General features: G+C 38.5%; 2 protein-coding genes and 1 pseudogene across 2 annotated transcripts in view; 2 read left to right on the plus strand and 1 right to left on the minus strand.

The window, feature by feature from the left end:
* The window catches only part of LOC143440773 (vomeronasal type-1 receptor 4-like), a 96917-nt gene that overhangs the window by 8446 nt on the left and 62710 nt on the right, over positions 1–25761 (plus strand). The window contains exons 2-3 of the mRNA XM_076927552.1: positions 881–906; positions 3004–3029. Of these exons, the coding sequence (XP_076783667.1) occupies positions 881–906; positions 3004–3029 (52 nt within the window). The remainder of the gene's footprint in view (positions 1–880; positions 907–3003; positions 3030–25761) is intronic.
* Positions 9271–10197, minus strand: LOC143440771 (vomeronasal type-1 receptor 4-like). The gene has a single exon (XM_076927551.1). The coding sequence runs from the start codon at positions 10195–10197 to the stop codon at positions 9271–9273; it is 927 nt and encodes a 308-aa protein (XP_076783666.1).
* On the plus strand, positions 19448–20315 carry LOC143440727 (sperm motility kinase X-like; annotated as a pseudogene).

Here is a 25761-nt window from a genome sequence, read left to right on the forward strand (position 1 = left end):
GGGGAATTGCAAGAGCAAGGAGGCAAGAATGAGAGCATGGTGGGAGCACACCCTCATAGTAATTGGAGTGGGGTAATGGGGTAATGGGTTAGGCATTAGTGGAAGTGGAGGGCTTAGGTGCCTGAAAGTTTGGATTCCCTGATGTTGGGAGATTTGAGAGCAGGAAGGCAAAAATGGGAGGATGGTGGGAGCACACCCTCATAGAAACTCCCAGAATTATATGGATTAGACATGACAGAGGCAGGTCGACAGAAGACTAGATTCCAGAATTCAAACAAACAATTATCTTGATACTAAAATTTGTTTTGAGAATTTTTATATTGTAGAATACATATCCTTGGTGAATCTACTCATCAGGCAAGCTGAGCAGACCTGCTGAAACTTCTGATGTCCTGGAATTCCAGCTGGATGCAGTGAAGACACAGTGTCAGAGGCTTATCAATTTCCTCTCCCCAACCCCTCTTTTAATATCTCAACACCCATAATCAACTTGAAGAAGTTAATGAAGAGTCAGTGCCCCTATTCCCTGGGCTTTGGGACTGAGGTGGTTAATATTGGGCTGTCTTTCTTAAGAAAAGTAGTGGTTTTGGTGGAACAGGGAGGATTAGCTAGGATTTATTGCATAGCCATCACCTACTGGTAGAAATATGTATAATTGTTATTAAGATGAAGTTATAATTTCTTAAATGGTACAAAATTTACTTTGATTTCAAATTTAAGGTTTTCATTGATACAAGCTTCTTATTACTATAAAAGTGAGATGACTATTGTTACTATCATAGGCATTGCACTTGTATAACAAATTTAAGAATACAAGGCTTACACCGAGTCCTTCTTTAACTTTTTTAACTTATTTGAGATGGTTAGCCTGTGCGTTAAGGGCCTATAGCAAATTCGTGGCTTTGAGTTTATTGTTAGGGTTTTTTCTATATTTTATTTAGAAATAGCTGTGAGGAGTTAACAGACAACAGTCCAGATTGCCTTACATAAGTATTTGCTTTTCAAAACATCAGAAATCCTCAGAATTGACATTACAAACATTTCTGTATTAATGTTCATTTTGATTAGAGAACTGTCTGTTCATGACAGCTTCCTGTCTTAGATTCTAAGAAGAAATTGAGCATCTTTGGAGTTACTCCAGTTGTGGTGAGTCAGCTACTAGGCAAGTATTGCCTCTTTCCATCTACAGACAAATCACTGTCCAGAAAAGGACACACTTGCAGAGTAGTCGACTGATTATTTTTGCCAAGACAGAGTAATCAGCCCTTAATAATTCTGCATCACTAGGTCTGTCTGATGATCCTGGGCCAGAAGGCTGAAGATCAGATGCTCCAACATTCTGTAGTATATGGACTGTCCAGGTCTCTATAAATTGGCTCAGTTTTAGAAGCTATGCTTTTTGCTTCCCATAATTTCAGTCAACTCAGTCATTCTGGATTTCTGATGGGGTTGAAAACTTATAGTCTCATAGCCAATCCTGGCTATTTACTTTGAGAAAAAAGATGTGAGGGATGGTTTTCAGCTGACATTCATTCTAAAGCCAAGGAAAAAAAAAAAGCCAGGTTCAGAACTAAGTCTTTTATTTAGGAGAGATGACAGAGCTTCTGCTTAGTCAACAAAATGATGGACTGGGTATTAGGTCTATCTTGCACCTTACTGACATAAATTGGTATAGTTATGCTCTAACTGTATTTTGAGCAAAAAGTTTTATTTTAACAGGAAGGGTGATATGTAGGAGGAGCTAAGGTGGGAAGAGTAAGGAGAGGAGGAGTAAGGAGAGGAGGAGGAGAAGGAGAGGAGGAGTTAGGTGATAAGAGAGAAAGAGAGAGGGGGGCCAGACATGGAGGCAGATGTTCACATGTCTCTGCCAGGCAAAGACAGTTGATATATCTAGGTTGGGTATTAGGTTATATTTCTGATTGATATTGAGCATTTCCAAATTTATAAAGCTATTGGTTAACATTTAAAAAATTGTATAAAAGCAAAAAGGAGAAGGAGGTTTGGGATAGGGGTTTTCTAGGGAAGGGAAATGGGGAAAGGAGATGGCATCTAAAATGTAAATAAAATATCCAATAAAAAAGAAAAAAGATAAATATAAATCTGGAAGGGATTTGAACAGCACTATGCATATATAGAACAGTAAACCTAAAAATTGACAAGGAAGTGGCATAAAGTTCCACCCTGAGGAAGAAGATATTTGAGTTATCTATCTGTCTACTGGGAGAGGCAAAACCAGTGTCTTTTAGTGAAGATACACTGATTATATCAACCATTCTCCCAAGAGAGACCTCTTATGCCCAGGAGTAATTGGGCCAACACAAAATGACCTTTGTTTTCTTGGTGTTTGATTTTGTTGTTGTTTTTCTTGAAGAGAGAGAGAACATGCAGTTGAGTGGGTTTGGAGGAGGTCTTGAAGGTGTTGGAGGTGGGGAAAATATAATCAAAATATATTATTCAGAAATGTTAAAAATAATAATTTTAAAAAGTGATAAAAGGAAAACAACTATGTTATAGGCCTTCATGTAGTGATCAATAAATAAAAAATAATGTTTCCCTGCAAAAAGGCAGCAATTAGATTGTACTTACATACATAATATGGAATATATATTACAATATATAGGGTTTGTACCTGTGTGTGTGTGTGTGTGTGAGTGTGTGTGTGTGTGTGCGCGCGTGCGCATGCCTACATATGTGACAGTAGTTAAAAAAACTAGCTGCACTTATTTATAATAGCCAAAAGCTGGAAAGAACCCAGATGTCCTTCAACAGAGGAATGGATACAAAAAAAATGTAATGCATTTTACACAATGAAGTATTACTCAGCTACTAAAAATAATGAATTCAAGAAATTTTTGGTAAAGAGATGGAACTAGAAAATATCAACCTGAGTGAGGTAACTCAATCACAAAAGAACACACATGGTATTCACTCACTGATAATTGGATATTAGCCCAAGATTCAAGTCACAGAACAAATGAAGCTTATGAAGAAGAAAGACCAAAGTGTGGGTGCTTCAGTCCTTTTTAGGAGTAACAAAATACTCATGGTAGCAAATATGGAGACAAAGTGTGGAATAGAAACTTCATGAAGGGCTGTCAAGAGGCTGCTCCACCTGGGAATCCATCCTATGTGAAGTCACCAAAGGCAGACTCTGTTGGATGCCAGGAAGTATATGCTGACAGGAGCCTGATATAGCTGTCTCCTTAGAGGTCTGCCAGAGTCTGACATTTTCAGAGGCAGATGCTCACAGCTAACCATTGAACTGATCAAGGAGTTTCCAATGGAAGAGTTAGAGAGAAGGAGCTGAAGGAGCTGAAAGGGTTTGTTGCCCCATGAGGAGAGCAACAATACCAACCAACCAGAGCTCCCAGGGTCTAAACTAGCAGCCTGGGAGCACATAGAGAGGGATCCATGGATCCCGCTGTATATGTAGGAGAGGATGACCTTGTTTGGCATAGGAGGGAGACGAGATCCTTGGTCCCATGAAGGCTGGACATCCAATGGGGGGGGATTTCGAGGGTGGGGAGGTGGGATTGGGGGGTGGTTGGGGGCACATCCTCATGGAAGCAGGCAGAGGGGGAATGGGATAGAGGGTTCCTGGGCGAGAGGAAATGGGGTAAGGTGATAACATCTGAAATGTAAATAAAATGTCCAATAAAAAATTATATATATATAAAAAAACCTATCATATGAAAGTAAGGCAAGGCAAACCAAACGTACAAGAAAGGAGGTTCAACTCACTCATTTCCACATTCAGGAGTCCCATAAAGTACTAAACAAAAAGCATTAGAGTATAGAAAGAGGATCTGGTAGAGACCATGTAAGTCAAGTGTTTGCTACTTCAATCTCTCATATAAGATAGACCTGCTCAATTTTATTAGAGGGCTTTTTTTCTTGATATGGTACATTCCTTCAGTCTTCCCAGCTCCTTCAGCCTCCTTTTCTCTGGGCTTGCCTGTGGCCTGAGGGAAGAAATTTGATTCATACATCTCATTTAGGGTTGTGTATTTCAAGGTTACTCTGAATAATGTTTGGGCATGAGTATTTGTTAGTATCTGATTCAGGAGAAAGCCTGTCTGATAATGGCTGAATAAGACAAAGATATATGAGTATAGCACAGTATAATTTACTTGATACTGAATTTGTTTTGGTAGTTGGTATCTTTCTAGAAAATCATCAATTTCATGTAGATTTTCTAATTTAGTGGAATACAGTCTTTTGAAGGAAGACCTAATGATTCTTTGTATTTCCTCAGTTTCCATTGTTAGGTCTCCCTTTTCATTTCTGACTTTCCTAATTTGGGTACTGTCTCTCTGCCTTTTACTTAGTTTGGCTAAGGACTATTTTATTTTTTTGATTGTGTCATAAAACCTGATCCTCCTTTTGTTAATTCTTTGCATTGTTCTCTTTGTTTTTAATTGATTTATTTCAGTCCTCGGTTTGATTATTTCCTGTTGTCTACTTCTCCTGGGTTTGTTTGCTTCTTTTTACTAGAGCCTTCAGGTATAGTTTTATAGTTTTATGAATATGATAACTCTCTTTTTTCAAAAAAGGGCACTTAGCACTATGAACTTTCCTCAGAGGACTACATTCATAATGTCACAGAAATTTGAGGATGTAGTGCCCTCATTTTCATTGAATTCTGGAGTACTTAAGTTCTTCCTTTATTTCTTCCCTGACCCGGTGGCTATTGAAGAGAATGATGTTCTACTTCAACGAATAAGTAGGTTTTCTGTTCTCTCTGTTGTTGTTGAGGTGTTTCAATTTTCTCATATAGGTTGAGTTTTGTGTTTGGAGCATAAATGTTCAGAATTAAGATGTCCCGTTGGTGAATTTTTCCTTTGATGTGCATTGAAGTGTCTATCCCTGTCTGTTTTGATTACTTTCAGCTGGAAATCAATTTTATTAGATATTAGAAAGGCTACTTCCACTTTTTTCTTGGGTCCATTGGTTGAAAGCTATTTTCCCAGTCTTATGTACTGAGATAATGATTATATTCTTTGCTAAGATATAGTTCCTATATACAGTAGAATTATTGGTTCTGCTTACACATCAATTCTGTAAATCTGTTTTATTTTTACTGTGGAATTGTGTCCATTCATGTTGAGAGCTATTAATGACCAATGATTGTTATGTACATTTACATTGATATTGGTAGGTGTTGAGAGAAATGGAAAGAGAGAGAGAAAGAGAAGAGAGAGAGGTTTTCTGTTCTGTTTGTTTTAATGGTGAAAAATTATTTGTTTCTTGTGATTTCTGAAAATAGTTAGCCTAATTGGGTTGAAGAATTTCTTCAACTATCCTCTGCATGGCTGGGTTATTAGGAGAAAGGTATTGTTTGAATATGTTTTGTCATGCAATATCTTGATTTCTCCATCTACTGTGATTAAAATTTTTCTGGATATTCTAGTCTGGGCTAACATCTGTAGCTCTTAGGTACTATGTGCTTAGATGTTAGTAAATATATGGATGTTTATTAGTATTCATAGATACTTTTTCAATGTTTTTCCCAATAAATATAAGATGGAACAAACTGTGCTCAAAAAGATACTAGAAAGTACTTTATAGGTATGGAATGCCTGCTTTCCTGAGTTCTGATAATGGACCTACCATCAATGCTTAGGTAACACAAGGGGATAGCCAAAGCTATAGGAGAAGATTGAAATTTTGATTGTACTTAGAGGAACCAAAGTTAAGGACAGATAGAGATGATGACTAGATCTCTAAAAGAGGTTCTAAATTTAAGAAACTGGCAGTGACTAGGTAGCTTTCTTACACTTCACCTTATATAAGGTCTGAAACAATCCTTATACTTTGGGAATAAGTCCCTTTGAGGTGATGTTTGAAAAACCTACACCTCTACTTCCTAACTTAAGAGCTGATATGTGTACTGAAGATGCTGACAAATATGTTGCTTCTGTCAAGACTTTTGCCCACAGGCAGAAGAATCTTTGGCCCTGGCTAAAGGAAATCTATAAGGCTGCTCCTCCACCTATGCTGCACAACTGCCAGCCAAGTGACTGGAGTTCCATTAAGAGACATCAAAAGCAATCCTGGGAGGCAGATTTGAAAGGAACATACATAGTGTTACTGACTACTTTCACTGCTCTCAAGGTTGAGAGGATTACTATTTGAATTCATCATACACCCTCCCATTGATGACCCACACCCAGACTTAGAAAATGTCAAACCCAAATGCCAGGTCCTCAAGGAAAAAGACAACAGAAGATTGTTTTCCAACCTTTTACTCTGAGGTAGTCTCTGTCTTTTTCACAAAGGTGTGTTTCTTGTATGCAGCAAAATGTTGGGTCCTGTTTATGTATCCAATCAGATAGTCTATGTCTTTTTATTGGAGAATTGAGTCCATTGATATTAAGACATATTAAGAAAAAATGAGTGTTGTTTCCTGTTATTTTTCTTATTGGCAGTGGTGTTATGTTTCTATAGCTACCTTCTGTTAGGGTTGTTGGAAGATTACTTTCTTGCTTTTTCTAGGTTGTAGTTTCCCTCCTTGTGTTGGAGTTTTCCACCAATTATCCTTTGAAGTGCTGGGTTTGTGTTGAGATACTGTGTAAATTTGGATTTGTCATGGAATATTTTGGTTTCTCCATCAATAATGATTGACAGTTTTGCTGGGTATAGTAGTCTGGGCTGGCATTTGTGTTCTCTTAGGGTCTCTATGATATCAGTCCAGGATTTTCTGGCTTTTATGGTCTCTGGTGAGAAGTCTGGTGTAATTCTTATAGGTCTGCCTTTATATGTTACTTTGCCTTTTTCCCTTACTGCTTTTAGTATTTTTTCTTTGTTTTGTACATTTGATGTTTTGACTATTATATGGCAGGAAGTATTTCTTTTCTGGTCTAAACTATTTGGAGTTCTGTAGGCTTCTTGTATATTTATGGACATCTCTTTATTTAGGTTAGGGAAGTTTTCCTCTATAATTTTGTTGAGGATATTTACTGGTCCTTTAAGTTGGGAGTCTTCCCCCTTATCTATACCTATTATCCTTAGGTTTAGCCTTCTCATTGTGTCTTGGATTTCTTATATATTTTGGGTTAGTAGCTTTTTGTATTTTGCATTTTTTTGACAGTTGTGTCAATGTTTTCCATGGTATCATCTGTACATGAGATTCTCTCTTCCATTTCTTGTATTCTGTTGGTGATACTTGTGTCTATGAATCCTGATCTTTTTTTTAGGTTTTCTATCTCCAGGGTAGTCTCCCTTTGTAATTTTTTATTGTTTCTACTTCCATTTTTAGTTCCTGCATGGTTTTGTTTAATTCCTTTTCCCATTTTGTTGCATTTTTTTGCAATTCCTTTTTTGTTGTTTGTTTGGGTTTTTTGTTTTGTTTTTTGGGTTTTCGAGACAGGGTTTCTCTGTGTAGCCCTGGCTGTCCTGGAACTCTGTAGACAAGGCTGTCCTCAAACTCAGAAATCCACCTGCCTCTTCCTCTCAAGTGCTGGGATTAAAGGCATGTGCCACCACCCCCGGCTATTCTTGCAATTCCTTAAGGGATTTTTGTGTTTCCTCTTTATGGGTTTCTATCTGTCTACCAGTGTTCTCCTTAAGTTCTTTGAGATTGTTATTTATGTCTTTCTTAAAGTCCTTTATCATCATCATGAGAAGTGATTTTAACTCTGAATCCTGCTTTTCTGTTGTGATGGGGTGTTCAGGGCTTGCTATGATGGGAGAACTGGGTTCTGATGATGCCATGTAACTTTGATTTCTGTTGCTTATGTTCTTACACTTGCCTTTCGCCATCTGGTTAACTCTAGTGTTGCCTGTACTTGCTGTCACTGACTGAAGCCTGCCTATCCAGTTATCTCGATTATGACTGATCTCCTAGGGGTCCAGATGTCTCTGTGATCTTTTCCAGCTGCACTGATTACAGTGGTACCTCTAGGATGCCTCAGGATATGGTGCCTCCAAGGTAGCAGTCCAGTTAGGTGTCTGCTGTTCTGGGTGCAGTGTCTCCTCTAGGATATCTCAGGATATGTTGTCTGATGCTCTGAATTCAGTTGTTCCTCTGTGGTCCTGGGTTGAGTGGACCTTCCAGTATGAGTATGTTTCAGGCAGAATCCGGGGTCCACACAACAGCAGACTGGGCAGAGGTCTGGTCCAGGCCTCAGATCAGGGAGAGGGGCAGAAGGGGAGTGCTAGTCCGCCAGGGCAGGGAGGGGGAGTATCTGCTGGAATCTGAGCGCTCACAGCACCCAGCTATGGGCTTAGGGTAGTATGTGGGTCTTCCTACCTAGGCTGGCTGTGGGATCTGTGGAGCCTCCAGAATGTCTCGGGTGGAATCCCGGGTCCACACAACAGCAGACAGTGTAGAGGTCTAGTCCAGGCCTCAGATTCAGGATAGCCATACTGGTAGAATTATAGTCTACTTTATATAAGAAATATTTAATATTTGATTTGTCTATTTATTGATATGTGTGAGGGCTCTGTATCATTGCTTCAATAAACAGATGAGCAATGACCACTGATAGGAAAATATTTCTGTGGTATGATATGGGATTTTCCGAGTATAGACCCAGAAGAATAGCAGCTGGGTCAAATAGTAGTTACAATTTAAATATTCTGGGAGACCACAAAACTGATTTTCATGATGGCTGTATTAATTTATTCTAAGTTCCCTCGAGGAAGCTAGCATCACTGTGATGTCAAACCAGATAAAGACAGAACAACAGCAAAGGTAATTTATTATCAAATATCCCTGATGATGAAAACTCTCTCAATAATATATTAGCAAACAAAGTTCAAAATCATGCAAAAACCACCATTCAATTTGAAATTGATTACTGTAAGAGAAAAAAGTTATAATTCTGTTTTTATGGGCCTGGTGCAGGCTACAGCAACTATGATAGGTGCAAGGCCTCATGAAGAACAAGTTCATGGCCAGCCATGGTTTCAGTTTTCCTTCCTGTTTGAATGTCAGACCCACAGGCTGTCCGTGAAACCCCTAGCGGCCAAGCAGACCTGACAGAATGAAGGTCACATAAAGGCAGTTTTACTAGTAGCTTTTTTTCCTCTGGCTCATTTGCACATCAGATGAACAAAGGGAGGTATCTCAAGAGTGCAATGAACTTCATAATATAATCAGTTCATGTAGACCGTTGAGTCAACTAGCAAACAAATTCTCATATACATTTTCACTAATCTCACAAAGTCAAGGTAATGCAATTTAATTCCTGAATTGACCTTTTAATTAAGAGTATGATTAAAATCAGGAAACCAAGTAAAGTATATGAATCAAATACTTACATAAGATTAGGAGATTTTATTCCATAACAAACTGAGTCTGGACATAAGGGAGTGATAACTCATAATAACAAAGGGTGCAAAGGATGGAAAACACAGAGAAGTGAGGCGAGTGATGTTCAGCAGCCACCAACTGTGGTCATACAAAAGAGCTACGCAGCCATGTAAGACAGAGGAGACAGTGTAAAATGCCAGAAAGGTAGACACCAGGACCAGAATATTCTGGGTGGCTCTGGATTCTGGAGAGTTTCTCGTGGAAACATGATTGCTGTGGATGTATTGAACTCTCTTCTTGTGTCGGTACAGAATCACAATCATGGAACCACTGGACCAGGCAATGAGCACAGAAAAGAAGATTTCAGGACACACCACCAATGCTGCATAGAGCAAGCCAGTAATTTCATTATGCCGTCCTGTGGAACAGTACTCAAAATCTCGGTTTCTTGTTATGGTTTTGTTAGATCTTTTGGCAAATATGGACACCAAGAAAATGAAATGTATAATCATGGACAAGACCCAAAGAAGGGAAATGGAGCATCCAATGTACTTTGCAGCTTTTACCTTTTGATCCTTACAGCAGGATTCCCTGTGATTGATGGTGATGGCCTGGAAGACACTCAAGAAACAAGTGGTACTAACGGACACACTTCGGCCTACTCTTTGAAAGTAAAAAATCAATTCACATCCAAAATCATTTAAAAACTGCTTCATCCCAAATGCTGTCATTGTGTAGGGTATTCCTGTAGAGAGAACTATCAAGGTATTGGATGCCGTTAGATGCATGAGAATCAAATCTGTGGGCTTTAATGTATGTTCTGTATAGTAGACAAGATAGTAGATAAAAAGAGAGACATTTCCCAGTATTCCAGTTGTAATTTGTAATAAAAGAAGTATTATAATTGAGATAGTCCAGAATTCCATTCTGTGACTGGGCATGACTCATACTAGATTATGGCCAGACCCATTTTTTTCTGATGAAAACGAATGAATAATATAATCTGAAGCATTTACAGGGAGGCTAAATCAGAGGGTTCATTAATGAGCAAAAATAGAATGTCAGCATAGACTTTAGTTTATGTAATCTATATACAGTAAGAATAATTTCTTGAAGTTTCTTTCAGTAGCAATTTTAACTCACAATACATACTTACGTACAATACATTATTGTAAGATGGCTGGAAGTTTGGCTGGAGAAATGGCTCAGTGGATAAGAGCACTGACTGCTCTTCCGGAGGTCCTGAGTTCAATTCTCAGCAACCACATGGTGGCTCACAACCATCTGTAATGGGATCTGATGGACTCTTCTCATGTGTATTTGAAGACAGCTCATATAAATAAATAATAAAAAAATATTTTTTGAAAAAAGATGGCTGGAAGTTTTAGGACACACCTGTGAATTGGAAAGATGCCTTCATAAATATAGAATATGCAGCATTATTGGCAAGATTAGTTGGCCTGTGAGAAGCAATGAAAAGAGAAAACCAGCACTAACAAGCATAATCCAAGACTGTAAGAGTATACTGGTATTTTCTAGTCATAGTATAAAGGAAGACAATTTTAATGACTACTACCAACCTCAAATCCATCAATTCTTAAAGGACAATTTATCTAATATTAAGTGGTAAATAATGAAAAATTAATAATACAATTTAGAATATATATAACCATAGACAAGAAAAATTGTTTAAGAGTATAAAACATATTTAAATGATCCTTCAAGTGACAGTGTATATATTATTAAGTTATGAGCCATCTCTTGTGCAAGGTCACAGGATATATACATACATGCATGTGTGCACTCTCAGGTCTATTTTGTTAGAGGGATGAGGACATCCTGTGTGTTGCAATCTTCCAGCACCATAGGCTGCCCCTGAATGTATTCTCTGTCTGTGGAATCCAATCCCCTCACCAGCTTCCTTGCCTGACATCAATGAAAGAGAATGTGTCTAGCCCTGCCTGAGGTTCTGTGAGTGCCAGGGTTGGTGGAATACCTATGGAGTGGTACACCCTCTCAGAGCTGAAGGGGAGAGAAGGATAGGTAGCAATCAGGATATAAAGTGAAAGGCAGGTGGATTTCTGAGTTCAAGGCCAGCCTGGTCTACAGAGTGAGTTCCAGGACAGCCAGGGCTACACAGACAGAGACAGGGTTCTGTCTCGAAAGAAAAAAAAAAAAAAAAAAAAAAAAGGAAAATTGAATGTTTAATCATTATGCAATACAAGAAAAATTTTAAATATGTGATTATATGGGAATAACTATGTTTTCAATCCACAAACCTAAAATGTAGCCCATGAATGAGATCAAATTCCTGTCTGAGAGAGTCTTGTAAAGGGAAGAAAACATATAATATGACAGAGTAGGAGAAATGTACATGGAACACATATGTTGGTGATTAGTTTTATTCCTTTGATTCAATTGGGAATCAAATTATAAAGTCCAAATGCTAAAGTTCTGTGTCCCCAGTTGGTTTTGGATCAATCAATAAACATCCCAGAATCTAATGCCTTGGCAAAGGGAGGTAGGGTAGAGCCCATAGAGTTGTGCAGGCTAGGATGTCTGGAGAGGAGAAGGAGAAATTCCCAGGAAGTAGTGAGATACAATGGGACATAGAAGCTGCGGGAAATAAAGCCAACAAGCCGTGTAAGAATTGGGGCAAATAGTCACTGGTCACTTACCCAGCTGGGCTTGGAGTAGCAGGGGAAGGTTTAGAAATGTCCAGCCTTTGAAGTAGCCAAGGCATTTTAAAATAAACTGCTGTCTCTTTGTCTCTGTCTCTGTCTGTCTCTATCATCTTTCTGTGTTGTGTGTGTGTGCATGTGTGTGTGTGTGTTTGTGTCTCTGTGTGTGTCTTCCTTTAGTGAATACAGATAGCTTCTGGGAGGGTGTGTGCCTACAATGCTCTGTGAGCCAAAGCAGTGTAGCTCAAACTCACCATTACACACATAACCTGGAGATAGTGCAGACAGAAGGAAGAATGAAGAGTTGGTTCAATCAAAACACTAAATAGTAAAAATTCCAAAAGAAATCTGCTACATTGAAACTAATTAAAAATAGTAACCAAGAAGTAAAAGAAATTTAAAATGGAAAATAAGTGTAAAAAATTAGTTGAAAATGCCAAATCTCAATATAGGCCATATTTCTTAATTGTAAATGTACAAATCACAAAAGTAAAGATACTCAATTTAGGTTAAGATTGTTGAATGAATGGCAGCTAGTGTCTGCACATAAGATTTGTTAATTACAATAGGAGACTAATATCCCAACAAACATTTTTCCATCTTTGTGAAACATGAAATTGGTCTATGAACACTAAAATATTCATCAGAACAGTTTCACAAATGTGTTTTTAGTTTGTGCTTTTGCTGCATTATCTGATGGTCATTTGTGCAGATTTATGATATAGTCTAGATGACACACTGTCTGACAGGGGAAAAGTAAAATCTCAATATTCTTGGAAGCTTTTAAAGTTCTATTTACCTGAAAAGGTTGGCTTGGTGAGAGGTCAGGTGTAGGGCCATGAAGGGGGTCTTGGATTTTGGTATGGCATGAGCCTTGATCCCGGTCCCCAAAGGGGAAAAGGCAGGTGTTCAACCATGACCCCAGAACCCAGGGTCCTAACAAGTGGTCTAAGACCTCCATTTGATCTAAGCCTTGTAGTCACCTAGGGCTACAGAAAGAGGGCATGACTACAGGCTTCAGCCTTAAAAGATTTCTTAAAAGATTTCTGTATTAATGAGTTACCTAAAGTCCAGAGGGCATAGTCAATTATGTATTCCTTACTCTCCCTCCTCCCTATTTAAGTCACGCCCCCACTGACCTAAGTGGAGGGTGCACATCCAGACTGAACTACCAGCCGCCAAGTCAATAAAACTCTTGAAACAGGACTTTGTTGTGTTATTGGGGTCTGCCATCTTGTGGCTGTCCTAGAGGATTTCCCTGCATCCCAGCCACAGGTTCTCACAGCCAGGCACATTTCTAGGAAATTGATGGCAGTGAACCACACTACCAGATCTGTGAAGGTGGAAAAAAATTACAAGGATTGACAAGAACATTTTTTCCAAGACCTGAAGTGGATTTTGAGATTCCTCATATGATAGCAACATATACATATGTTGGAAAATTCAGTTGTTGAATATCCTCAGGAATTTAGTGTAGAGAAATAAGACAAAACATTAAAGAAAAGAAACAGTGGCCAATGTCCACCACAATGTGGGACCCTCTTTGCTTAGATCTGTGATGTCACTAGGTCTAATCTGGACATTTGTCTCCTCAGCCATAGGATTCTGCACACAAGGGTACACACTGAGCACATCTACTAAAATGTAATATTCTTACTTGTAAATATTTACTTTTTTAAAATATTGGAAAAATGTAAGTGTAAAATGGGAAGTATATTTTTAGTTAAGTGTACAATTAGCAAATAACAGTGACAATGTATAAGTTGATATCCTTTCAGATTGATATTTTGTTTGATGTTTATAACTGTAGTATCTTGACATTCACATTATTTCCACAGCCAAGACATAAACTTAGAAACATAAAGGAAAGTACAACATTCAATACAAAAGTGCTTAGAGACAGATAGGGTACTTGACAGTATTGAACATGGCTACTGTGTCACAAATATTGTCACCTCAGTCTGTCCTCACAGAACCATGAGATATGTTTTCAACATAGCCCTGCCCTCCATAAACCTTGTATTCATCACTTGACATTTTGTTCACTTTGTATTTTATTGTTTGCCTTTTGCTGCAAAAAGAAAAAAATTAGTTTGGGGGCAATAGACAGATGTTAAGTGACACTTGCTGCTATTGCAGAGGAGCTGGATTTAAATCACAAAACCCACATGGATCCCAACTACCTGTAACTCTAAATCCATCAGTTCTACCTCAGTCTACTGGCCTCTGCAAGAACTGCATTCTCATAAGGCACATATAAATGCAGGGAAAACATGCATTCAGAGAAAACAAAAATAGATACATAATCCATTACAAAAATAACTTTTTAATTGAATGTAACTTTTTATTTCATAGGGTAATGCCAAATGTTATTGCTTTTGAGCTTTTAATAGAATTCAGTGTTCTCAGCATGGACTGACCTGAGGGAAAGCTCTCCCATTTCTCAAATTCATTTCACAAGCACAAGGTAGACTTGATATTTCATATGCAGGTAGAAATATGGATTTTTGTTATTCCAGAGGTAAAGACTGTAAGAGAAAGTACAGATGAATTACTAATAATATTACCCTGTACAAAATGCAACATGAAACACTAACATATATTTACAAGGAATAGGAGGTGGTGAATCTTAAGTTACTAATGTATTTCCTTTAAAAGTCAGCATGTATTTGCTCTTTATATGTAATTTCTCATGATGGAGTCTCACTGCATACCTCTAGCTGCCCTTAAAATCACACTGAAGACAATGGTGGTCTCAAAAATTACAGAGATCTGTCTTGTCTCTCTCTCCCAAATGCAGGGATTAAAGATACACATCTTGCTGATTTGATAATTTCTATATTGATACTATCATAATGACCATATGATGCATTCAAATAGAGGACATATATACAAGTTCATATTGTACAATCTGAAGAATGTACGTAATGCCTTAAACATTGCCCACTAAGATGTAGCACTAGGTATTAATACAAATCTATCTGTGAGATAAAATCCTCAGATATCATGATAGGGGGCTTGTGTTCCATGGAAAACAACAATAAACAGTAAGATGTGATATCAGATTGGGCTTAGGGTATGATTAAAACAGGAAAAATAAACCAAAATACACTTGAGCTTGGCTTTTATTGCTCAATACTCAAACTTCACCTTCCTTTCCATGTTACTTTCCCACATTCAAAAGGAAGAGGCTTCAAAACAGACAGTGTACAAATGACCATTCGATACAGATGCAGTTACTGCCTGTAAACAGAGTGTGGGTGCAGTGTCACATATGAATTCTGTCTACACTGGAACCATATTCACATCCTGCACTTTCTAGGACTGCTTGCTACTTACATTTCTATTGTAATATTTCCTCTGGGAATAAGCCGAGATAAATTAAATGATAACATGATACTTAAAATTAGTCTATATAACATGCCCAGTAAATTGAATTATCACATTGACCTTTTAACAAAATCATTTAGCACCTTGCCAGATGGGCTGCATTTTTCTTATGTTATCTACTATCAACCTTATTTGGAGACTTATATTACAGTAAAAAATGGCAAGCAGTTGGCCATGGTGAAAAAAACTTGGAACTTTTTCAGTTACTTCTTAATAATTGAATTACGTTTGTGCATTCACTGTCTGGTCTATGAATCTGTTTCTACAGCAGTTTCCTCTTATCACACCTGAGCACTTACACGAGCCTCTCTTCTTTGCAGACTCTGCCACTCAGGGTGAAATACAAAGTACTCACCTGGCTTCTTGCCACTGCAGGAAACTAGGTTCATTGAGTACACTCAGACTTATTAATAAGCAGCTGTATAAGAAAGTTGCATAAACCTGAGGTCTGTGACGCTGTGACCAGAGCTCCCTCCAGAGCTGAATTTTTCATCTCAACTTCCTTGTCAGTGACATCACAGGTTGTGGGAGATGGAAACATCTATAAAATTTTCCAGTTGCTAATTAAGATAAATGCTTTAAAGAAAGTTTCTTGTAATTTTATCCAAAGGGATATGATGCTGTTAATAGCATTTTCATGATCCCTGAATGCTCACAGGTCTCTTGAGGAAGGTGCAAAAATATTTGAGTGTAGTTTTATGAGAAAGTTCAAGAAGTATCTGTAACAGTTTGGATTCCTGTCTTCACTGCTTTCTTCTAACTCTAATCAACATAGTTTATTTTTAGAATCCATTCTTTTCTCCTTAAAATGTTTGAGTGGTTCATACAGGCATATGTGTTTTACTCCAGTCTATAAATATTTATTTCCTTCTAATTCTGTTCTTTTTTCAACTCTCCATACCAATTTCCTCCAAATGTCATGCGTTCTTTAAAGCAATCAAGCAAAAACTACACAGTAACACTCATATGTTTCTAAGGCAGAGGATGAGGAGGCTCTAAGAGGTTGAAATCTGAAAGACGTCTGATCGTCCTCCCTTGGAAGCTGTTTGTGGCCATCACTTTCATCTAATAGCGGGACTTCTTCACCTTCTGCACTCAGCTGGGATTTTTCTAGGTTGGTCTTGTGCATATTGTCATAACAAATGAACTCACCTGGGCAAGACCTGTGCTTTTCCTGGAAAAAAACCAGTTTACTAGGAATCATCTACCACCAGAAAGTACCTCATCTTCTTTATGCCTCTTCTTCCATGATGATCCCAAGCATTGTAAGGAAGAGTTTTGATATAGATGGTCCCATGTTGTTTCTGGGCATTTTAGAGTCTCTAATTAGCACGGTGAATAAATGTTGAACTTTGTGTTAATCACAATAGAATGCCAAAATAGTTTCTCTAATGAGGACTGAGAGAGCTACTAATCTCTGGTACAAAGGAAAGAGTGTAGAGGCCAGGTTATTACTATTCCCATCATATTCCTATGGCTTTTTAGCAGAATAAGTGTATTAAGGTTTTCCCTGACCACAAACCAACCTTATGCCTCTTATGGTCAGTACTCACCTTGTTAAAAGATAATGTCACTTCTGTTTACTATAAAAAATCATCTCTCTGTTTCCTACGTTATGACTTCTTCCATACCTGGCTCTCTTTTGACCTCCAGGCTTCTCCAAACCACAAGATGTTCCTATCTTATTTTAGGCTACAGTTGTCCTGCTACCTAAATTTAGTCCTTACTGATTGCCTAATTTTGTCTTTATTTTCTTTCTGACTCTAATAGTACACCTATACTCATAGCTTTTGTCATATGTACATGGGTTCTGTATAGTTAGAATCTACATATGAGCATGAACATTCAAGTTTTTTTTTTTTTCTTATGTTTGGGTAACATTTTGAAACATGATACTTTTTGTTTTTTGAGACAGGGTTTCTCTGTGTAGCCGTGGCTGTCCTGGAACTCACTCTGTAGACCCGGCTGGCCTTGAACTCAGAAATCTGCCTGCCTCTGTCTCCCAAGTGGATTAAAGGTATGCGCCACCACTACCCGGCATGATACATTCTTCAAATACACCATTTCCCTGCAAACTTTGTGATTTTATTTTCATTAAATCTGAATATCATTCCATTTTGTGTAGGAGCCAATTATAATTATTAGCTCATTTGTTTATGGATATTTAGATGGGTTCTCTGTCCTTGCTATAGTGAATAGAGAAGCCTTAAACAGAGTAAGTATCTCTGTGTCCAGATATGAAGGTTTTGTATATGCTAAGGAATGGAACACTTGGTTCATACAGTAGTTCTATTTTTATTTTGTGAGTGCCCCAGACATTGATTTTTATAAGAAATGCATTAATTTGCACCCTCAGCAGCAGTAAATAATAATTTGTATTTTCTTCATCCTTCCAACATTTCTCATCAACTGTTTTGATAATAGCGCTTTGACAAGTGTAAAATTGTATCATAAAGCAATATTAATTGTAAGTTTCATGATGAGGATTGTGTTTAATACTTTCAAAATGTTATTCAATATTTACGTTTTTGTTAGAAAATCTGTTCAGTTCACTAACTAATTGGCAATTTTCTTTAACTGTTTTTACTTTTGCCATACTTTGAAAATTCTGGATATTGTTCCTGAGTCTGAATTATAATTGATTTTGATGCTTTCCTATTCTGAGGATTCTCTGAACTTCATATAAATACAAGTATACAAACATATATTTATAAGTATACACACACACACACACATATATATATACATATATATATATGCATACACACACACACACACATATGAGGGAGTCTGATTTTCTGGAACTAGAGTTACTGGTGGTTGTAAGCCTCTTATCCCATATCTGGAGTTAAACAATAGCATATTCACATACTCTAACTGGGATTTTAAACAAATAAAAACTCTCATTATTGCTACCTCTAGTTCTATTTGTAGGAAATCTGATTTCCTATTCTGACCTTCAAATGTCACATAAGTAAAATTATTTGGAACGATTAGTATCGCTACTTTAAGTGACTTGTAGTGCCTCTGAGGGTGCTACATGGGTGCTCTTAGAGTCCAAAAGTGTAGGATCTCTTGTAGCTGGATTTAGGGCACATGTGGTCCACATTACTGGGTATTGAGAACCAAATGCAGGTCTTCTGCAGGTGTAGCAGACATTCTGGTCTCCAGAGCTAGTACCCCAGACACTGTGGGTTTTGGAGTGTCTGTTGCCTTTATTAACTTATCTTGAAACTGTTTTTTGTTGCATTTGCTCACAGTGTGTGCTGTGATCAGGGGAGAAAATGGTTGTCTTCCCAATAAGCAGCTCTTACTGTCTGTGATCCTTTGTTTTGTTCCTTCACTTCACAGTTTCTTCCTATCAACCTGATCTATGTTATATTTCATGTCTACTGATTTAGAAGGTGCTTTGTTCTTCTCTTTCCCAGGATGCAAAGTACCTGACCAGGTTGTCTGACAAATTTATGACTGTTTTTCTTGTCTTTTTGTGGTAGGAATTTATAAACATTCCCTTGGGCCTGACTTAAATTTTTTTTCCTTCTGTGCATGTTTGCTTCTAGGCATACCATGGAAGGCCTGCTCATGCAGCTGAAATTAGAGGCCTGTATAAGAGTTGACCAAGGTAACTCTTATAGAAAAACATTGTATTGGAGATGGCATACAGGTTCAGATGTTCAGTCCATTATCATAAAGTCAGGAGCAAGGCAGCTTCCAGGTAGGCATGGGGCACCAGGAGCTAAAGTTTTTCCATTTTCATCCAAAGGCAAAAAGGAAAAGATTATCTTCTAGGCTACTAGGAAGAAGGTTTTAAAGTCTACAACCACAGTAATATTCCTACTCCAAGGTTACACATCCAAATTGCGCCACTCTCTGGACCAAACATTTTCAAATCACTACATTCCACTACCTGGACTCGATAGACTTGTTCAAGCACATGAGTCTCTGGGTACCACACCTAAATATAACATAATGCTAAAACATTTAGTTCAACTTTAAATGTCCACAAAGTTTATAACATTCTCAATAATGTAAGAAGTCAAAAGTTTACAGTCTCTTCTGAGATTCATTTAATCATTAAACTTTAATCCCCAAAGCAAGGTAGAAAACCAGATGAGCAAGGATGCTGATGACCACCCTTGGCTAAGAAAACTTTTCAGTGGTCAAAATGCCCTTCTATGTACCCACATTGACCTGGGTGCCTGTAAAAATTCCCAAAACACCAAGTAGTCATCCTCACTCATCTGCAGGGAAGTCAGCATTATGAATCACTTAGCTATCCTAACATTATTGAGATGTTTCACGTCTTCCAGACAAAAAAGACCACCTATCTGGTGATGGAACACACCTCATAGGGAGACCTACTAGATCATCATTGAAGGGATGGTCTTTAGTGGAGAGGAAGCCTCAAAGGATATTTGCTCAGATAGTACATATTGTGCAGTGCTGACATGACCATCACATTGTCCATAGAGACATAAAGGCCAGTAACATTTTGATTGATTGCAGGAAGAATATCAATTTGTGCAATTTTGGCCTGGCTGCTAAAGTTATTCCTGGGCAGAAAGTAAGAGATTCCTCTGGCAACCACCCTATTGTACCCTAGAACTCTTGCAGGTGGAGGAATACTAAGACTGCTCCATGGATACCTGAATGTTTGGGATCCTCCTGTTCCTCATGGTGGCTGGAAACTTGCATTTCTGATTCAGGTCTTTTGGAGATGTGAGGTGGCAGATCATCTCAGGAAATGTTGGCATTCTTCCTCATGTTTCCATTGATATTTTTAATGTCACCATTGAAATGCTGATGATCAATCCTGCCAGGAGGCCCATCATCCACCAAATCATGAGGCACCCCATGATCAGGGACAGTGAGGCACTTTTACAACCTACTGCACACACATTTCCCAGGGCCCTAGCATTGTGAGGACCATGAGAGTCATTGGATATAAGTCTGACAGGAATATGTCTTCCTGCAGTTTGCAAAAGTAGTTCTGGGCATCCCTAGAGGCAGCTAAGAGTATGACCCTCACAGGCTCTGCCTCTGATGAAAAGAAAATCACCCAAAAAGAGGCCATCAAACAGGAAGAGGACAATGTTCATGAAGAGCCCATTACTATTGGGCAGCCTCAGGATGTAGACCTAGCATCCCCTCTTAACTTGAAACACTACAGGAAGGGGGTGAAGAAGATAATCACGAACTGACTCTGAAACCTGTGTTGCTGCCTTCCTCCACCAAAGAGAGGTCAAGCCTCCCATAAGAACCTGGCTTAAACCTCCTTCCTGTCCTCCCAGTCTCATACTTACAAATCTCTTCTCCCATTGCCTTTTTCCCTTCTCATCAAAGAAGGAGTAGTCCTCTTTGGGTACCACCATACCATGAGACATCAAGTCATGAGAAAGTCCAAGAACCTTCAAAATAAACATTTCAATTCTTAGGAAGCATACTGGGCCCTTAGAATAAAAAGCCACATACAATAGCCCTTTAGTCAATGATGGCTATGACTTAGGAAAGATAAACCTGGAGCTGAGTCAACTCCTGGGTCAATCTAGTTAGAGGAGTTAATAAGGCCAAAAGAGAATGTCACTGAAATTCTTCAATGTTTCATGAAATACAAAGAAACTAACATAGAAGCTAATCAAAATTGTACTAATGTCACTGATTTTTCTCTATCAATCATATTAGAGGTTATCTAATCCTTCTGGAAAATTCTTCTAGCACTGCATGGGAAATGGCTCTCCTTTGCTTTGTTTCTTACAAGGAACATGGTCTCCTGCATGAGGTAGACTTGTCTCCCTACAGTAGTCTCTCTAGTCACCATGGCCCACCTGACCCAATATTGATTCCCACATTGAGAATGAGGCCTGCAAGTGCCTCAGTGGGACTGTTCTGGAAGGCAGCCTCCTGCCAATCTTTTACAATATCCCTATCCATCCATCCCCCTACAAAATCCATTACAGGTTATATTTCTTAAGTTTACAGACTTAAAACACAGAAAAGCTTATAAAAACCTCAGCTGTGGGGCATCTCCAGAAGTAGCTGTGCCCTCTTTTCCCACCAACTCTGCTCTCTAGTTAGTCACTTGCTGCCTCTCTATGCTTTTTCCTTTCAGGATACCATTAAGGTTGGTAACATGATTCCACATTCAGCACGACTTGGCACACCCTCAGAGAGTAATAGATGTAGTAACCATGGTCGAACTAGAAATATTTATCAATGGGCAACAATCTGCTGTGATCAGGCCTCATGCCAGCTTCAGGCTTCTACCTGGATTCTGTATTCAGCTGGACACATCTTCTAGCTTGCTTTTATTTCTTTGAGTATTTGCACATTGCTTGTTCCTGCCCAGGTAAGCATCCTGGCACATCCTTTGACATGGCTTCTGGGAAACGTTTCTTGTCCCTCTCCCTGTCACATTGGTAGGATGTCATCTCTTGTATTCTCACTAGACTGTGCCAACTTTTGTCACAACACGAGGCACACTGATGCCCATGTGACTGAAATGTAAACTCCCTGTGAACAAATATCTCTTTTAATTTGAACAAAAGAAAACAAGGCTCAGGGCATAGTAATCATGCTAGGATTTCTGCTAAGTTCAAGAGAATGTCTCTACAATATTCTACTGTTGTGAAACACATTCTAATTTATTTTCTGCTCTGTCCCACTAAGCTATTTAAGATACACACCTTTTTTCAACCTAATCTGATAAGAGAGTTACATCTTATCCTATCTGGAGGAGGAGGAACATCATAGGTTCCTATGCTCCCCAACCCACAATACACAACTCAGGGAAAGTTCATTTCATGGGTTCTCTGCTGGCCCTAGCCACTGGACCAGACTGAGCTACTCAGACAAAACCAAGGAGGACTTCATAGAGACTCTGGCTAGACTGGGATGGAGAGCTGACCTCACATCCTATTTTCTTGCCATCCATGCACTAGAATATGGAACCACTGGTGAGTCTCTGTCTCTGTCTGTGTCTCTGTCTGTGTCTCTGTCTCTGTCTTGTCTCTTCTTATACAGGAAAATTCTAGGCAGGAAAGTCTCAACTGTTTTTTTTTTTTTCTAAATTGGAATCCTAGGAAATTATGTAACCCTGAAGATGGCCTTAAGAGGCAAACACAAAATATGAAGATAAAATTTAAAACGACACATGATGGAAATAGATACAAAAAATAAAAAACCAACAAACAATCCTAAAACAACAACAAATTTTTTGAATGTTTTGTTCTTAATATCGGACTCAAAAAGGTATGCTAGTGAACATAGCCCACCAACAACAAAAGATAAAAATTTTATTTTAATCCCTGAGAGATGTAGTCAGAAGACTTAGGCATATTTTGATTTTATACTCCGATATTTGGTTAGTAGGAATAACATTGTTATGGTGGTTTTAGTGTTCAAATTGTTTCATCTATAAATCAGATGGAATAGAACTCAGGGCGTAGCACAAACTGGCTTTCACTTCCTGTGGTTTCTGCTGCCTCAGTTTCTCCTTAGGTGCACTGTAATGCTGTTAGCATTTGTTTTGACTCAGTGTCTCATATGTCCCAACAGGCCACCATGTAGCAAAAGATGATTTTGAGCAGCGTTCTCATCTTCCTGTGTCAACATCATCAAAGCAGAAATATCAGTTTTGAGCTACTCTGCCCTGTCAAGTATCAAACGTTCAAGGCCCAGTAGAGGCAAGAGTAAGTTCCAGTCTGAGTGGTATCCTGCCTGAAAAGGGATATGCACATTCTAAGTATGTGGAATGATTAGATCTGGTCTCAGGGGCTGGGGAGGTGTGTGCTGGGTACAGTGTCTCAGTGCAAAAAAAAAGGATCCTGTAAAAACCAGACAAGACAGCATTTTTGTGTCCTTTTAGGACCTGATGGTCAAGAGAAGCAAATGTGAGAGTCAGCTGGACTAAGACTACTGACATGCCCTCTTAGCCAGCTTTCTCTGACTATGGCCATTGAGTCTCTGATTACTCCCTAGTGATCTATGTAAAACGAACATTCTTCCATTAAGGCTGCACACAACCCATTTTGTTGGAGGAAGAGGAGGTCTAATCCCATTCTGTTCTGCATGACCACCTCAGAGAGGGAGGCCAAGGACTCCTGTAATTTAGAAATTGAATCCGCCATTGCCTGAATATCTATATCAATAGCCTCTCTAAGTCCTAGATAGTACTCAGGCGGTAAAGCTAGGGCAGTTACTCCAGTGTCTATCCCTGCACCTAATCCCAAACCCAAAACAACTGAGAGAGTCATGTTAACAGGTTCTCTCTTGGACCCGTGGAGTCTTCTCTCCCAGGTGACTAGCAGATCATATTAGTCATGGTTTATTACCTAGGCACTAGCTGGACCATGACACAGACGTCTTGGGTTTAGTTCAGCACACTGGAATTAATACAGGTGGTAAGTCCTATTACACATGCCCAACAACCATCAACCATCTTCAGGGGGGAGTAAGTAACTAACACTGTCTTCCTATGCTACATGGACGGTTGTATTGCACAGATGAGAGGGCCCTTCTCTCTTTTTAAATTTAGGCCGAGACCTGAGATTCCTTCACCTCCAGCTCATTGTTTGAAGGTTTAGTTCCCTCATGCCACAGTTGATCTCATCTGCCTCACATTTCACCAGTTCTAGGAAATTTGTGGGTTTTTCTTAAGACTAGTTGTCAGAGCTACTGTGAATGTATATGGCTGTAATCTCAGGACTATGGAAGCTTAGTAGACAGGAGAATAGCCTTAAATTCAATACTACCCTGGACTATATAGGGAGAATTAGTTTACTTTGGTGGGAGTATAAATCTTTGAAAACAGTATTACCACCACCACTACTACTCAGGACTATGGAAGCTTAGTAAAGGTCTGTGTTTCAGTGGTACATACCACACATGATGATGGAAGAAAAGGGAACAGACTAAAATACTCTGAGTTACATAGGACCAAGGGAGTAGACATTATTTGTGTAAAATAGTCCTTAAAAATAAAAGAAAAGGGCTCTAGAGTCATGAGACAGGTGTCAAGAGTAAAATATAGCATCATGGAGGTGTTGAAGATGCCCCAAAATTGAGCAGCATAGCATTGAGGACTAGGACACAGAAGATGTAGAAGATGTTGTAAGGCTTGGAAAGCAAAGAAGAGAGTGGAACACATAAGTGATGAATAAAGAAGTGAAATGAAGGACGATCACTTCTTGTTGTTTGGCTACATAAGTATATTCCTGGAGAGTGGCACAATAGAGATGAGAAAGTTTGGGAACTGTAAGGGATGATGGGTGTGTGGTGAATTTCTGTGAGTTAAAGGTATAGAGAGATCGTGGATATTGATCATGTATCAACAAAGACTTTATGAGGATTCGTAATGATTTTATAATACAATATATTGAAGTATAAATCAAAAAACTCATCAGACTTTAGTAAATGTAGACCATCAATAGCACCTGCTCTGAACTAAAGTCCCATCCATGCATATTTGTTGAAATAGAGATAGCTTTCAATTTTCCAAGGGTCTTTTGAGACATACATATGGGTATTAGATTGAGGACCTTGTCATATGTCTGACCCTATCCATTGAAATATTCATGTAAGAAGACATATTGTTTTACGCACACAGACACATACACATACACATACACACACACACACACACAAACAGAGAGAGAGAGAAGAGAGAGAGAGAGAGAGGGAGAGAGAGAGAGAGAAAGAGAGAGAAAATAGATAAATAGATAGACTTCTACAGCTGAGAAACAATATATATTTGACTTCTTTGTCAAAGATCAAGTGTCCATAGCTATTTGGTTTTATTTCTGGGTCTTCAATTCTATTCCATTAATTTACCTGTCTGTCTCTGTACCAACACAATGCATTTTTACCACTATTGCTCTGTAGTACAGCTTGAGGTCAGAGATGGTGATTACCCTAGGAGTTATTTTATTGTTAAGAATTGTCTTCACTATTCTCGGTTTTTTATTGTTCCATATGAATTTGAGAATTATTTATTTCTGTGTCTTTGAAGAATTCTGTTGGGATTTTGATGGTGATTGTGTTGAATCTGTAGATTTCTTTTGATAAGATGGCCATTTTTACTATGTTAATTCTCCCAATTCATGAGCATGGGAGATCTCTCCATTTTCAGAAGTCTTTTTTTTGATTTTTTAAGAGACTTGGAGTTCTTTTCATATAAATCCTTCACTTGTTTGGTTTGAGTTACCCCAAGATATTTTGGTTATTTGTGACTATTGTAAAGGGTGTTGTTTCCCTAATTTCTTTCTCAGCCCATAAATCCTTTGTATAAAGAAAGGATACAGATTTTTTTTAGCTAATTTTATATCCAGCCACTTTGTTGAAGTTGTTTCTCAGCTGTAGAAGTTCTGTGTTAGAATTTTGGGAGCTGCTTATGTATACTATCATACCATTTGCCCAGAGTGATATCTTGACTTCTTC

Source organism: Arvicanthis niloticus, chromosome 30 (assembly GCF_011762505.2).
Source record: "Arvicanthis niloticus isolate mArvNil1 chromosome 30, mArvNil1.pat.X, whole genome shotgun sequence".
Classification (NCBI taxonomy): Eukaryota; Metazoa; Chordata; class Mammalia; order Rodentia; family Muridae; genus Arvicanthis; species Arvicanthis niloticus.

Coding starts and splice junctions, on each gene's coding strand:
- LOC143440771 (XM_076927551.1), bottom strand. CDS start 10,197: ATGCCCAGTCACAGAATGGAATTCTGGACTATCTCAATTATAATACTT.